Source organism: Hypanus sabinus, chromosome 13 (genome assembly GCF_030144855.1).
Source record: "Hypanus sabinus isolate sHypSab1 chromosome 13, sHypSab1.hap1, whole genome shotgun sequence".
NCBI classification, from domain to species: domain Eukaryota; kingdom Metazoa; phylum Chordata; class Chondrichthyes; order Myliobatiformes; family Dasyatidae; genus Hypanus; species Hypanus sabinus.
Window position 1 is genome coordinate 329753 of NC_082718.1, and position 17189 is coordinate 346941.

Genomic DNA, 17189 nt, shown 5'->3' on the forward strand with positions numbered 1-17189 from the left:
TTGCGAAAGTACTTTGAGATAGAGTGTTCTAAGTTGGAGCAAGAATAGCTGATGTGGCTCGTCAAGGCTGATCTGCTGTTCCTGATCTGCCCGTGGACTCAACTCTATATCTACTTTTTCCCCATAACCTTTAATTCCTCTGCTATATTATATATAAAAAAATCTATCTATATTTAATGAGGTAGCCTCTACTGCACCCCTGGGCAGAGAATTCCAGATTCACTACTCTGAGAAAAGCATATTCTCCTCATCTCTGTCCTTTGTCTCACCTATTCCCCTGAATCTTGAAGCTATGTCCCTTAGTTCTAGTCTCACTTATCAGTAGAACCAACTTTCCTGCCACTATCTTATCCAGCTCTTTCATAATTTTATTCATTTCTGTAAAATCTGTTTTCTTCTGAATTCCATAGTCCCAGGTGACTCAATCTCTCCTCTCCCCTCATCGGTGAATAAACCCCTGCTGAACCTCCTCTATACTGTTTCCAAAGTTAGTATATCCTTTCACAGGTAACCTAGAAGTGCACACTGCACCAGTACTCTGTACAATTGCAGCATACCCTCTCTACTCTTACAATCAATCCCTCTGGCAATGAAGGCCAACATTCCATTTGCTTTCTTGACAACCTTTTACACCTACAAACTAATTTTTATGATATATGCACAAGCATTCTCAATTCCCTCTGCATAACAGCATGCTGCAATCTTCCATCATTTAAATATGAATCTGATCTTCTATTTTTCCTTCCAAAGTGGATGACTTCACTTTATCAATGTTGTACTCCATCCGCCAAAACCCCTTGCCACTTACTTAACCTATTAATCTCTCTGCATCCTCTACACAATATGCTTTTGCACTCAGTTTAGTATCATTAGCAAACAAAGATGCACAGTTTTTCAAGAAGGTTTAGGTTGCTGCTCTAAACTGTAAGCAGAACCCCATCTCCATCCAGACGCAAAGCCAATCTTCTGCCCAAAAGGGTTAGGGTTAGGCAGCTCATACGCTGCCTTCCCAATCATGGAGCAAGAGCTAGACTACCTGCAACAAGCTGGTATGATCAAAACTGTCAACTACTCACATTGGGTAGCTCCAGTAGTTATTATCAAGAAAACCAATGGTATAATGAAGTTGTGTGCAGACCTTTCAACCAATGTTTCTTCTAATTTGTAATGACCAGTGTGCACAAAAATCTTGTGTGTGTGTGTGTGCAAATTTTTGCCTATTGACAACACATATGCACTGAATAATTTCCTCAAAAACAGTATAAATAAGCTAGTTCTAAAATGTGCAGACAAATCATCGTTAACTCTGTGTTGTCAACACAGTCTGCATCAGAAACCAGAAAAGGAAAAGTGATTGTGTATAATTGTGGAATATACTTAACATGGTAATAGAGTTGAGGGTGACAACCTTTTGTGTGCAGTTTAAGTTTTTTTGTGTGCAAGTAGCAAATGATGTGTGCGCATGCACACCTTAGAGGGAACATTGTTCTCAACTGGTCTCAAAGCGGCTCTGAAGATGCACTGTACCTATTACTGATACCAGCAGATCTCTTTGCAAAATTGGATGATGGTCACTACTTTGCAAAATTGAACTTGGCTGAAGCCTACCTCCAGGTAAAAGTGGCAGAAAATTCACAGGATCTTCTCACCATTACAACACATAAGGGACTGTTTCCCTTCTTCCTTCTGCCTTTTGGAGTAAAGGCGCCTCCTTCAATTTTCCAGTACTGTACTGAGTGGTATTGATGGTGTTGAATTTTGAGTTTGCAGTTTTGGAGTTGCGGGTTTTACTGAATAATGGAGTATTTCAAGTTCTAACTTTGTCCTGACTCACAGCATCAGGTCTCATCAGTAGTTAAAGGGGAGTGAACACATAATTTCTATCTTATAGGTTAGGTGAGTGGGCAAATTCATGGCAGATGCAATTTAATGTGGATAAATGTGAGGTTATCCACTTTGGTTGCAAGAACAGGAAAACATTATTATCTGAATGGTGGCTGATTAGAAAAAGGGGAGGTGCAACAAGACCTGGGTGTCATTGTACACCAGTCATTGAAGGTGGGCATGCAGGTACAGCAGGCGGTGAAAAAGGCAAATGGTATGTTGCCATTCATAGCAAAAAAATTTGAGTACAGGAGCAGGGAGGTTCTACTGCAGTTGTACAAGGCCTTGGTGAGACTGCACCTAGAATATTGTGTGCAGTTTTTGTCCCCTAATCTGAGGAAAGACATTCTTGCCATAGAGGGAGTACAAAGAAGGTTCACCAGATTGATTCCTGGGATGGCAGGACTTTCATATGAAGAAAGACTGGATCAACTAGGCTTATACTCACTGGAATTTAGAAGATTGAGAGGGGATCTTATTGAAACGTATAAAATTCTAAAGGGATTGGACAAGCGAGATGCAGGAAGATTGTTTCCAATGTTGGGGAAGTCCAGAACGAGGGGTCACAGTTTAAGGATAAAGGAGAAGCCTTTTAGGACCGAGGTGAGGAAAAACTTCTTCACACAGAGAGTGGTGAATCTGTGGAATTCTTTGCCACAGGAAACAGTTGAAGCCGGTTCATTGGCTATATTTAAGAGGAAGTTAGATATGGCCCTTGTGGCTAAAGGGATCGGGGGTATGGAGAGAAAGCAGGTACAGGGTTCTGAGTTGGATAATACTGAATGGCGGTGCAGGCTCGAAGGGCTGAATGGCCTACTCCTGCACCTATTTTCTATGTTTCTATGTTTCACATTAGTTATACTTTTCCACATTATATAATTCTTAAAAACTTTTACTATATGTTTTAATATATTGTGCCACTCTGAAAAATCTATTTGAAAGTCTGCCACTGTTCCTCAACTGCTCCACCATACACTGTAGCTGGTGTTTCCCGTCTCTGCTAGCCAACTCCTCCCTCATATTGTTGTAGTCTCCTTTGTTTAGTCATAATACGTTGGTTTTAGATTGAACTTTTACACCCTCCATTTAACCATATAACATATAACAATTACAGCACGGAAACAGGCCATCTTGGCCCTTCCAGTCCGTGCCGAACGCTTACTCTCACCTAGTCCCACCGACCTGCACTCAGCCCATTACCCTCCCTTCCTTTCCTGTCCATATACCTATCCAAATTTTTTTTAAATGACAATATCGAACCTGCCTCTACCACTTCTACTGAAAGCTCGTTCCACACAGCTACCACTCTCTGAGTAAAGAAGTTCCCCCTCGTGTTACTCCTAAACTTTTGCCCCTTAACTCTCAACTCATGTCCTCTTGTTCGAATCTCCCCTACTCTCAATGGAAAAAGCCTATCCTCGTCAACTCTATCTATCCCCCTCATAATTTTAAATGCCTCCATCAAGTCTCCCCTCAACCTTCTACGCTCCAAAGAATAAAGACCTAACTTGTTCAACCTTTCTCTGTAAGTTAGGTGCTGAAACCCAGGTAACATTCTAGTAAATCTCCTCTATACTCTCTCTATTTTGTTGACATCTTTCCTATAATTTGGTGACCAGAATTGTACACATTACTCCAAATTTGGCTTCACCAATGCCTTGTACAATTTTAACATTACATTCCAACACCTATACTCAATGCTCTGATTTATAAAGACCAACATAACAAAAGCTTCCTTCACCACCCTATCCACACGAGATTCCACCTTCAGGGAACTATGCACCATTATTCCTAGATCACTCTGTTCTACTGCATTCTTCAATGCCCCACCATTTACCATGTATGTCCTATTTAGATTAGTCCTACCAAAATGTAGCACCTCACACTTAACAGCATTAAACTCCATCTGCCATCTTTCAGCCCACTCTTCTAACTGGCCTAAATCTCTCTGCAAGCTTTGAAAACCTAATTCATTATCCACAATGCCACCTATCTTAGCACTATCTGCATACTTACTAATCCAATTTACCACCCCATCATCTAGATCATTAATGTATATGACAAACAATATTGGACCCAGTACAGATCCTTGAGGCACACCACTAGTGTCCGGCTTCCAACCTGACAAACAGTTATCCACCACTATTCTCTGGCATCTCCCATCCAACCACTGTTGAATCCATTTTACTACTTCAATATTAATACGTAACGATTGAACCTTCCATGTGGAACTTTGTCAAGGGCCTTACTGAAGTCCATATAGACAACGTCCATTGCTTTACCCTCATCAATTTTCCTAGTAACCTCTTCAAAAAATTCGATAAAATTTGTATGAGAAATTTAATCATAATCCGATCATTCTTTCCTTGAGGATCCCTAATGATTCATTTTATCTGTCTCATTGCATGAGACCAGATCTAAGATTGGATTTTCCCTTGCAGGTTGATGACCATGTTGTTCAAGAAGGCTTTTACAGATGTATTTTTAGAAGTCCTTCTCATGGCTGCCTCGACTAAATTGATTTGTCCAATCTACATGCAAGTTAGACCCCATGACAACTACTGTTCCATTCTTACATGCATCAGATATTTCTTTGTTTATTGCCTGTGCCACAATAAAGTTATTATTCAGTGACCTACGGACAACTCCTACCAATGATATTCTTCTCCCTGTACTATTCCTAATCTCTACCAGGAGGACTCAACATTCTGCTCCTTAGATCTTATATTGTCTCTCACTATATCCCTGATCTCATCCTTAATTAAGAGTTCTACCCCACCTTCCATATCTCCTGCCTATCCTTCAATATTACTTGATATCTGATAACTCAGCTATCTACAGTTATAAAAGAAGTGTGCTGTTTTTTCAGCTCAGATTGCTTTCTGTCTATCAAGCAGTAAGTTCCTTCAGTAAATATTTTTCATTCAAGGAGCCAGTTAAATGGCATAGCCTATTGCTGAACTGACCTTGTATTGTCCATGCAATTGTTGCTGCATGTTTCCCAAAATGATATGTTTTTAATTGAATCTAGGAGAGCTCAACACTTCGAACTATCTTTTATGTACTAAGGCAATAAAGATAACACAATGGTACCATCTGCATATTACTGTGATTGATAATTTTAGCTATTATCTAGGGCAACACAGTATCGATTAGTGTAATGCCAATGAAACACCAGTAACACGAGCTGCTGTCTGTAAGAAGCTTGTACGTTCTCCCTGTGACAGCGAGGATTTCATCCAGGTGCGCCTATTTCCACCCATGTTTCGAAGATGTGTGGGATAGGATATTAATAGGACTCATGAACATAATTGGGCAGCATGGGCTTGCTAAGCCAGAAAGGCCTGGTAGTGTGCTATATCAATAAATAAAATACATTTTACGTTTTCTCAAATGTTTGATCTTTACCATAGGGAGGAATAGAACAGAAAGTATTTACAGCTTCATTCCAAGATACATACTACTCTGAAATTTAAATCTGGTTCTTCATTGCCACTGGGTCTAAATTATTAACAGTACTAGGCATGTATCTTCATTGGAACAAGCATAGTAATTCTTCATCATCACTTCCTCAAGAGCAGTTTGGGATGGGCAATAAACACAGGCCTTTAGCGATTAATGTGAATTATTTTTTAATGTTACTGGGCTGCTATTGATTAGTCCCTCCATCCTGACATGTAACTTCTGATAACATTACAAATTCACTAAAAGGTGGTGTGGAGGTGTTGTGGATAGTGTGGAGGACTTTCAGAGGTTACAGCGGAACATTGATAGGATGCAAAACTGGGCTGAGAAGTGGCAGATGTAGTTCAACCCAGATAAGTGTGAAGTGGTTCATTTTGGTAGATCAAATATGATGGCAGAATATAGTATTAATGGGTAAGACTCTTGGCAGTGTGGAGGATCAGAGGGATCTTGGGGTCCGAGCCTATAGGACACTCAAAGCAGCTGCGCAGGTTAACTCTGTAGTTAAGAAGGCGTACGGTGTATTGGCCTTCATCAATTGTGGAATTGAATTTAGGAGCCGAGAGGTAATGTTGCAGCTATATAGGACCCCGGTCAGACCCCACTTGGAGTACTGTGCTCAGTTCTGGTTGCCTCACTACAGGAAGAATGTGGAAGCCATAGAAAGGGTGCAGAGGAGATTTACAAGGATGTTGCCTGGATTGGGGAGCATGCCTTATGAGAATAGGTTGAGTGAACTCGGCCTTTTCTCCTTGGAGCGACGGAGGATGAGAGGTGACCTGATAGAGGTGTATAAGATGAAGAGAGGCATTGATCGTGTGGATAGTCAGAGGCTTTTTCCCAGGGCTGAAATGGTTGCCACAAGAGGACACTGGTTTAAGATGCTGGTAGGTACAGAGGAGATGTCAGGAGTAGGTTTTTTACTCAGAGAGTGGTGAGTGTGTGGAATGGGCTTCCAGAAACGGTGGTGGAGGTGGATAAGAGACTTTTGGATAGGTACATGGAGCTTAGAAAAATAGAGGGCTATAGGTAAGCCTAGTAATTTCTAAGGTAAGGGACATGTCAGCACAAATTTGTGGACCAAAAGGCCTGTATTGTGCTGTAGGTTTTCTGTGTTTCTTCTATGTTTCTATGTAATGAGACTTGAGCAGTACATTTCATAATTCAAGAAGCATGTTGATCTATACTTTTTGTAACAATTATAATTATATTGTATTAAACTAAATCTAATTTCAGTGCTCCCTCCATTTAATGGTATTGCCTTGTGCATGAAGTGCTAAGGTGCTATGTGAGTGTACTTCTTACACTTGATATTCTAGTCATCTGAAGCCATGGTCTCAGCAACACAGCCCTAAAGCCTCTGATGGAGCAACTTTATCAGCCACTTATTAAGGTGATCTTAACTCATTTTCTGCTGTGTGTTGATTCAGGGATAAAGAAGAGCAGTATCTGGGTGGAGAAGTTCAATGTGCAATTCCTGGGATCTGTGGAAGTGCCCTATCACCAGGGTAATGATATCCTGTGTGCTGCAATGCAGAAGGTGAGGCATAACCATTAGGTCGAGGAAATAATTGCTTTATTAAGAAATATTGGTGGAGAGTAAGTTCATTATTCAGATAATCAAACTTAAAGTCCAAGGAAGAGAATAGAAATGTAGTGATAAAAGACCATAAACGAGGGAAGAAAGTATTCTGGCTGGACATTTGCAAGTCTTGTTTCCTTGGGAATATTGTCTTCCTAGCTAATCACTTCACTGTCCATGAGAGGTTGATCTTATCTCAGTTTTTGTGGTCAGGAAATTTGGAAAACTGCTCTAGTGAATAAATCATTAAAATAAATGGAATATGGAAATAAACTAAAATAAGAATTTAAGATCTACACAGGACGACTTGGAAGAGAGAGGGGAGAGACAACGACCCATGCGGGGAGGAGTGCAGTGACCAATGTAAATGGTAACAGATAGTGATCAGATTTTTCTTCTCTCATTATTCTAGGAATGCAAAGACCAAATACAACAATTGGTCTACAGATCTGATTGAGCTCAGCTCAAAAATTCAGTGTAATTCTATATCTGTTGTATGATACATACAAACTGTGATCCTAATCAGGGGTCCACCACTGTCAGTCTCAAAATGGAATCAAGCAAGTCTGTCATTACACAACCTTGTCAATATTTATCTATCATACTGCTTTCCCCTCCAACCTACTATTGCACTGGAATACTACTATCAATTTGTCTTTCCAAAGTCCAAGAAACCTGTTAGCAGGGTAATTGAAATTGCTTCAGTGTTTTATCCCAGATGGACATACCCAGTATTGAGACCTTAATCATACTCTGCCAGGCAGGCTTGAAGTATTCCTTCTCCTGTCAAGGGTAGCATAGTAGCACAGCAGTTAATGTAATACTATCACAGCGCCTGTGACCCAGGTTCAATTCCTGCCTCTGTCTGTAAAAACTTTATATGTTCTGCCTGTGACCACGTGGGTTTCCTGTGGGTGCTCGGGTTTCCTCACGCATTCCAAAGATGTTTGAGTTAGCAGGTTAATTAGTTACAGGTGTAAATGGGTGGTGCACGTTTGTTTGGCCAGGAGATATTTATTATATTTCTAAATGAATAAATAGTGTTGCTGCATATACTGAGCCACTTTGCCCTCAAGCCTGACCTTAGATTCCTTGAGCAGGCTGTCTGCACAGAGTTCCATCACACTAAGTGATTTCTAGGTTAGTGGAAATGTTCTGAGGATGGGTACAGATACACTGGTGGCGTAGTGGCATCGGCGCTGGACTTCGGGGTGAGAGATCCTGAGTTCGAATCCATCCCTGGAGAGGGATGGGCTCCCTCAGGTTTCAGATGCTCAAGACACACCAAACGATGAGCAATCACCAAAAATATTGGTGCAAAAAGCTTGTCATGATGGTGCCCCGACGACTCCACCAGGAGTTAAGGTGGAGGTCTGAAATTCTGAAATGGAGATTCTGAAATGGTTGCAGAAGACTGAAAGATTACGAATGTCACTCTCCCCTTCAAGAAGGGAGAGAGGCAGAAAGAAAAAAAACTATAGACCAGTTAGTAGGACCTCAGTGGTTGCGAAAATGTTGGAGTTGATTATTAAGGTTGAGGTCTCAGGGTTCCGGGAGGCACATGATAAAAATAGGTTGTAGTCACACCTTAACTACACACACACACACACACACACACACACACTTCTCTGAAAATGGTGACACAGGTGAACAGAGTGAAGAATTCTTGCCTTTATCAACTGATGTATTAAGTACAGGAGTTGGAATGCCATGTTATAGTTGTACAAATCATTGGTTAAGTTGCTCTTGGAGTATTGTGTGCATTCTGGTCACTGCAGTAGGAAGAATATGATTAAGCAAGAGGATGCAGAAAAGATTAACAGGAATTCTAGTAGAACTGGAGGGCTTGAATTATAAGGAGAGGTTGGATAGGTTGGGTCTTCTTTCTTGGAACGAAGGAGCTGAGATATTACATGCACACATTTGCCCATGACTCTTTAATATTTTGGCATCCATGTACCTATCTAAATGACTTTTAAATGTTGTAATTGTACCATGTTCCAAATACCCTCCATGTATAAATCTTGCCCTTTGTGCAGGATTCTCTGCAGTGTAGAGGAACAGAGGGATATAGATCTCTTAAGTTGTTGTGCAATTTCATAGGGTGTTTACAAAGGTGTACGGTGTGTTGGCTTTCATCAGTCATGGGATTAAGTTCAATAGCCATGATGAAATATTGCAGCTCTACAAAACTCTGGCTAGATTATACGTGCAGTATTATGTTCATTTGTGGTTGCCTCATTATAGAAAGGATGTGGAAGATATAGAGATGGTTTAGAGGAGATTTACCAGGGTGCTGCCTGGATTAGAGAGCATGTCTTATGAGGATACATTGAGCAACATAGGTCTTTTCTCTTTGGAGCAAAGGAGGATGAGAGGTGATTTGATCAGAGGCGTACATAGTGTGGACAACCAATGCCTTTTTCCCAGGACAGAAATGGCTAATACCAGAGTGTCCAATTTTAAGGTGATAGGAGGAAAATATAGAAGGAATGTCAGAGGTAGTTTTTTTATACAGATTGGTGGGTGTATAGTATGCGATGCCAAGCATGATGGTAGAAACAAATACACTAGGGATATTTTAAAAATGGCTCTTAGATAGACACATGGATGAAAGAAACATGGTGAACTATGTGGGGGAGGACAGCCTCAGATTGATCTTGGAGTAGGTTAAAAGATTGGCAGGACATCATGGGCTGAAGGGCCTGTACTGTGCTATACTGTTCTACATTAAATAAAAACCATGGGTTAATATTGTGCTAATTCTTGGGTTTAACATTATGCATTGGTATTAATCTATACAACATTATACAATGTTGTAGAGTTGAACACCAGAGTCTGACATGATGTGGGAAAGTATCATGCATAGACTAATAACTGGTTTAAAATTGCAATGACTAATACATGGATTTAATATTAATTTCAACATTCTTTTACAGATTGCTACCACTAGAAAGTTGACAGTTCACTTGCGCCCTCCTGCAAGTTGTGATTTAGAGGTCAGCATTCAAGGAGTTAAGTTAGCTATGAGTTTGAACGAGTATGGATTGGAGGACAAGGTAGGACAATCAGTTTATCTAATGAGGTACACTTGTCTTTCCATACATCTGTGTGGTGAACTACATATACTTGTCTGGACATGCCTCCCTTGCTGACTGCTCCTGTGGCTCCTCCCACAGACCCCGGTATAAAGGCGATTGGAGGCACAGCCCCTTCCTCAGTCTCCAGGATGTTGTGTGGTGGTCACTTGCTGCTTGTTCTTTCTTCCAGCCAATAAAAGCCTATATCTTGCCTCACGTCTCCGAGAGTTATTGATGGTGCATCAATCTGTCAGCTTATCTTCTTGTCTACCTCTTATCTACTGATGAATCAGTCCATTCATAGAAGACAAAAGGGGTATCAGTATGAACACCTGACATTGCACTCAGCCATGTCTGTTCAATTTCAAATAATTTCTCAGTTTTAGTTTAGATTTCCAGAATCAGTAGTGTTTTATGCTTTGGGAACTGAAATATTAACATGGTTTCACTCTCTCTCCCAGAGATAAGTGACCTGCTGGTTCCAGCATTTTCTATATTTATTTCAGAATTCAGTGGCCTCTGTAGCTTATAAATATGTGCTTGGACTGGACTTGGTAATGATACATTGATGTAAAATAGTCTCTGGACATTCATACTCTTTAAATGAGATTGGCTAGTTAAGTGAGATTCAGAGCCTCAATAAGTATCAGTATCTTCAAGGCAAGATGAAATCTGAAGTTTGGAACGATCTTAACTTGTACTGTTGTTCACATACATTCCTAAATGAGAGAATGAATAACTGGAAAAAGCAGCTTTGGGGTGAATGCAGAACATTTCTTCCTCTGAATTCTGGACAATAAGACAAAATTTCTGTGACACCTAATACAAACCATTGGATGAATGCTGTTCTTTCCACTATAATGCCGAGTAAGGTATCTGTCATCCTGTGGTATTTACATTAGAGGTTAGCTGAACGTCTCCACATAGTTGATTATTTGGTGTTTGGTCAGTGGGAGAGTGACTGAATGTAACTTTGTCTGTTTGTTCTTCTTTTCTCTCAGAGTGAAAGATGCAGCCATTTTTTCCAAATGAAGAACATTTCATTCTGTGGATGCCATCCGAAAAACAGCTGGTAAGGATGAGATCAATTCATTAACTCCTGATGTCCTTTTTGTTAAATTAAAATGTTGGATGATTATAAGGTGCTATTATTAGTGAAGTAGTTTCATTGTTGATGTTTTACATCAATGTTAATCCCAACTAACCTCACACCATTGATAGTTTGTGACCTAGGCCATCTAAATGCCCGCTGAATAATCATCGATATATTCATTAGTCTTAGCAGTGAACTAAAATCAACCATCATTGATCATCCCTTGAGCAGTTCAGAATTAGGTGTTGATTTCTGTGAACCCCCGGAGGTCACTTGAAACACAATTATTCTGTATTTATTTCCATCATTTTACAAGCCAACAGAAACAGATTTCCAATGTGGAAGTTCTCTTTTTGTTTTTCACTAATCCTTTTCATTCAATCTCACATCTTGTTTTCTTTCTGGTAACTGCTATCTTTACCAATTTATTCATTTTCAATCTACATTCCAGACTTGTTATGCTTAGAGTTAGGGTTATGTTGGTCTTCGTGTGTATTTGGTGATTTACTGGTTTAAAATTGGAATGAGTTAAAAATTGGTTTCAAATCAGATTGCATCTGCAATTAATAAAATCCATATAGTTGCAATTAATAAAAAACCCTCTGAACTTTGTACATATGTTTTCATTATTAAAGGTGCATAGCACCTTTCACAAACTTCATACCTTCCAAATCTCTCCAGAATCAATGAAGTATTTTTGAAATACATTTACTATAGTAGGAATTGCAAATGTAAGCTTACATACAGCTTCCTCTTAGAATCAGCTGTCAAATAATTAGATAATTAGATGCTCTTTCTTTTTTAAGTGTTGATAATTGTGGTATAAATATTGGCATCAGTACAAAGTTCTGTGTATGTATTTATTTTTCGATGTGCCTGTATTATAATTGCTTGTTACATTCTGTTCCTTTTAATATATTCCTTCTTGTAGTGACTACAAGAAGCTATGCTCTCAGGTATATAGTAGATCCATGAAAGCATAACTAAAACATGACTGCTCTATGTCCTCTAAGCTCGTTTCAAGCTTAACTCATTTGGCAGGAAGGCACCTAATACTCCTACCACTTTCATTATTGATGTGGATGGAGATTAAAACTGCATTATTATCAAATGGGCATATGACTCAGTCATCCAAGTGAGTTTGGCTAAATTTGTCTCTAATGGGAGGTCTGCATTGTTCTCCCTATAGTATGATCTCTAATATTAATGCAATCTCCAAGTTTAGAACAATTTTTAACATTCTAGGATCACAACACTATGTCCACATTCTCTATTCTTCTGCTCCATGCCACTCATTGTGTCATATCTCTTTCAGCTACTTTGGATTCATCACCAAGCACCCAGTAGTCAATCGCTTTGCTTGCCATGTGTTTGTATCCGAGGAGAGCATGCGCCGTGTCGCTGAGTGTATTGGGTAAGTGTCATGCAGGCAATGGGAACTGAGGTGGTGATGGCATAGGGTGGTGGTGTATCGAAGGAAGGCAATTCTCCAAATTTATAAATTTATTCTGACTTCCTGCAGATCTTCCCTTCTGCAATTCCATAACTTAGTAAAAATCCTGAAAGTGTCTGCTCATGTAATACTGAAGCCTTTGACAATGGCAGAGCTCGTTCACTTGACCAAAAGTCCACTTCCTCCAAGTGATCTTCAGGATGGTCTGTGATACCACAGAATTCAGGGGCCCCATGAATTTGTATCCGATTAATACTTCTATTGAGAAGGCCAAGTTCTTTGATGCAATAACAGGCAGGATAGACAAAGGACAGTCAGTGGATGTTTTGTACTTGGATTCTCAGAAGACCTTTGACAAAATGCTGCATGTGAGTCCACTTAAACAAGATAAAAGCCCATAGTATTACAGGAAGGATACTAGCATGGATAGAAGATTAGCTGACTGGCAGGAGGCAAAAAGTGGGAATAAAGGGGGCCTTTTCTGATTGGCTGTCAGTGTCTAGTAGAGTTCCACAGTGGTCAGTGTTGGGGCCGCTTCTTTTCATATTATACGTCAGTGATTTAGATGACAGAATTGATGGTTTTGAGGACAATACAAAGGTAGGTGGAAGGGTAGGCAACACTGAGGAAACAGTGGGTCTGCAGAAGGAATTAAAAAGATTAGGAGAATGAACAAAAAATTGGCAGATGGAATAGAGCGTAGGAATTGTATTGACATGCATTTTGGTAGAAGGAATAAAGGCATAGGCTTTTTTCTAAGTGGAGAACAAATCCAAAAATTAGAGATGCAAAGGGACTTGGAAGTCCTTGTGCAGGATTCCTTAATTTGCAAGTTGAGTTGGTGGTAAGGGAGGCAAGTGCAATGTTAACATTTATTTAATGAGGACTAGAATATAAAAGCAAGAATGTAATGCTGAGGCTTTCTAAGGCATTGATCAGACCACACTTGGAGTATTGTGAACAGTTTTGGACCCCTTATCTAATGTTGGCATAGGTGAAGATCCAGAGGAGGTTCCCAAGAATGATTCAGGGAATAAAGGGGTTAATGTTTGGGAGTATTTGATAACTCTTTTCCTTTACTTGTTGGACTTTAGAAGTATTGGGGTGGGGGGGAATCTCACTGAAACTTATTGAATATTGAAAGGACTAGTTAGACTGAACATGGAGAGGATGTCATAGTGAATGAGTCTAGGACTAGAGAGCACACCCTCAGAATAGAAGGGCATCCATTTAAAAGAGAAATGAGGAGGAATTTATTTAGCCAGAAGGTAATGAATCTGTGGAATCCATTTCCACAGATGCTTGTGGAGGGCCAGTCATTGGGTATACTTAAAGCAAAGGTGGATAGTTTCTTGATTAGTCAGGGTATCAAGGTTTACAGGGAGAAGGCAGAAGAATGGGGTAGAGATGGAAGTCAGCCATGATAGAATAGTGAAGCAGAATCAATGGGTTTAAATGGCCTAATTCTGCTTCAGTGTCAATAGTTTTATGTATAAAGGGTGAAATGGGATGGAGTGCTCACCTAAGTCAAGTGTAGTGAAGAGGGAAATCCACCTGTCCTCTGTGATAATGAACACAGGAGTAGGAATAGATGTTAAGCATTTTGATCAGTGGCTTTTTTTATGCCATGGACCAATAATTAAGCAAGGGCTATATGGACCCCAGGTTGAGAACCTTGGTTTAGATCATACCTCATTTATTCTTTCAGTTTCATTTTGTTATCTTTGATCCATATTCTAAACAATTATCAGCTATATCTCTTTAAAGTTTCATTTTTCATCAAGGAACCGCAGCCTTTGCATGAGTACCTGATTTATGCTGCCCCTAGGATGAAAATTAAACTTTCAAAATCACCCCTCCACCAGAAAAGATCACTGCACATAATTTAACCCTTTAAGATGTGGTAAATCATCAGATAAAAGTAGGGAATAGATTCAGGCAGAAGGTATTGCCGGGGAGATTGTTTTAAGAAAGAACATATAAGTGTCTTGTTTTGATTTTACATTGAGATATACTGGCCATATAACTAACAAGATATAGACTGCAAGAACAAGTTAGTCAGAAAATAGGAAGTTGTTCATTCTAGAAACTTTGAATAATACATTGAGAAGGACAGATAACAAAGGTGTTGAGAAGACACATGGGATATTGTAGTCACTGAAGTACAGAATGTAAAAGCAGGGAGGGTGTTAGATCACAGTTGGATGGTCTCTGTATGTTTCTCATCATCATGAGCAACATGCTTGATATAGAAGAGATTTACAAGGCCATTGTCAGGATGCAAGAATTTAAGCAATTAAAAAGATTGATTAGGATAGAGCATGGATTTAAATGAGGGAAATATGAATTATGAGAGGCCAGATCAACTAACCCTAACCCTAACCCTAAAGGAAATTTGATTTGCAGCATTAATGGAAACACTTTTCATCCCAGGACTGATGCAGTGTGAAATCCAGTGTCTGAAAGGATAGCTGGGGCAGGAAGTCTCCTTACATTAATAGATATCTGGATGATCATGAGAAACGCCTTAATTTTCTAGGCTTCACAGTGAAAATTGGGAAGTAATATTAGGTTTAAAGGCCATTATGGACACAATTATCCAAGTGGTCTGCTTTTATGCCAAAATATTTATTGATTCTATCAGAATAAAATAAAGATACTTCAGAAAATCAGAGTGATGTTGCCCACTGGTGGGTGGAGATGAGGACCTGAATTTGCAAAGTACACCTTGGTTTTATTTTTTTGTCTGTAGTTGCTATAATTAGTGGCCATTGGTGTTGCTAAATTTACCTTGGCCCCACAGATCTAGGGAGAAACAAAAGAAAGTAAAATCTTCAGGCATTTTGCTGATCCTAATTACCGACCATTTTTGGAAATCATCTTTGACTGGTTACTGAATATTCGTCAATAATTGAACATTCACCAATTGTGTGCACATTCATCAATTCACACAAAGCAAGACTCTTAAGGGATATAATGATGGGCTGATAATGGTTATGAAAATATGCATCCTGCAGGAGTGGTTGGGGAAACAAGGCAGCATAGATTGTACTTAGTAATATTTTGCACCTTTTCTCCTTTACAGCCAAGCTTTTCAGGAATACTATCAGGAACATCTGGAGTATGCTTGTCCAACGGAAGACATTTACCTGGAGTAAGAGTTTGATAGCTCTCGCACTGAGATACTTGACATTTTCTTAGGACCTGAGCTCGGCTGTGAGCTGTATCTCTGTTCCCTGTATATAAAGAAAATTAAACTTCAATCAAACTAAGAGAATCCCAGGAAAAGTACAGGGTACTTGGGGACCCCCTGTGAGTTTTTGCATTAACCCTGGAAGTGCACCATATCCAACCTGTGTTTGCTGCACATATTCATTACATATCCAACTTTAGCCTTCACGTCCTTCCTGTGCTGTTGTTCTAGATAGCTTCAGAATCATCTTAACACCAAAATAAACTGATATAGTTCAGACAGACAGAAAGCAAAGTAGCCAGTGGGCGCAGCATAGACTGGAGAATGCCATATGTGCTTGGAATTTAGATGGCTATTATTTGTTTATTGTTGATTTATTTTAGCTTGACAGCTATTTTCCTTGAATCTTATCAATGAGTAAATCCCCCAAACTGCAACTGCCTCATTGTAGATCGGGCAAACAGCGGGGGGGGGGGGGGGTAATGATGATATCAGCATGATTTAATTGTGCTACATTATGTGTCTCTTTTTAATATTAGTCGGTGCTACTCAGAAGTTTGTAGCTGATGAAGTCTGCCAGGATGCAGAACTTGTCCGTATGATCAGGTGGACAATGCCTTAGACCAGGAAAAGATTTCTTGTTGCAGAGTGAACCTTGACTTTGCTAACGTCATGTTTACTTCTGGGGCAGTTGACTTTGCTTCACTCAAGCCATTAACACTCCTGTCCCCACCAACCACATCAACTTTCCTCTTTCTTGCCTTAGTTAAAATGAACAGATTTGGTCCAGAACACAGGGAAGCTTGGCAATGGCATAAGTTTACCCAACTGTCAACAGGAAAGTGATTGCTCCCTGTATAAAAGTTTATACAGCTTTAGAGGTGATTTCTGAAGGACTGTTCCCTCCTTGATTGCAATAATCCCACTATGAAAACAAGTTTTCCTGGGTCACTCTCCTACCCAGAAAAAAACCCCAGTGTTCTGGATCATTGAGTCCAATTACTCCAATTCACATCCCTGCCCTCTCTTCTGCCTTGCGTGAAATGGGATCTGTTCATTGCTGAGAGAAATCTGTGTGATCACTTCTTGCCCACTGCCAAGGAGAAACTAGGAATTCAAAATGTTCATGCCACAGTGACTGACTCAGTCTAGCAGGTTTATGTTCACAGTGTAGCCAGAGAGAGAGAGACCATGAAGTACCTTAAACTAATTTATTGCCCTCACCTTATCAAACTCATGTAATCAAACTTTAGCCAAATTATTGCACTTCCTCATTACTCATTTACATAAATTGTGTGATAAATACTGGCAGGAACAGTGCCTTCTACATGCTGTCATTTAAGGGGTGTTTTCCACCAGGAGCTGACAGTAATCCGTACTGTGCCAGCATTCAGTGAAAGGGGCAAATCACAGATGTGGCAGTGAAGAGTAACTTCAGT

General features: G+C 39.8%; 1 protein-coding gene across 1 annotated transcript in view; it reads left to right on the forward strand.

Moving 5' to 3' along the window:
• The window catches only part of mapk8ip2 (mitogen-activated protein kinase 8 interacting protein 2), a 67732-nt gene extending 52017 nt beyond the window's left edge, over positions 1 to 15715 (forward strand). Inside the window, exons 10-14 of the mRNA XM_059988467.1 lie at positions 6780 to 6889; positions 9871 to 9990; positions 11013 to 11083; positions 12420 to 12518; positions 15643 to 15715. Coding sequence (XP_059844450.1) covers positions 6780 to 6889; positions 9871 to 9990; positions 11013 to 11083; positions 12420 to 12518; positions 15643 to 15715 — 473 coding nt within the window. The remainder of the gene's footprint in view (positions 1 to 6779; positions 6890 to 9870; positions 9991 to 11012; positions 11084 to 12419; positions 12519 to 15642) is intronic.
• Positions 15716 to 17189: the final 1474 nt, after the last annotated feature.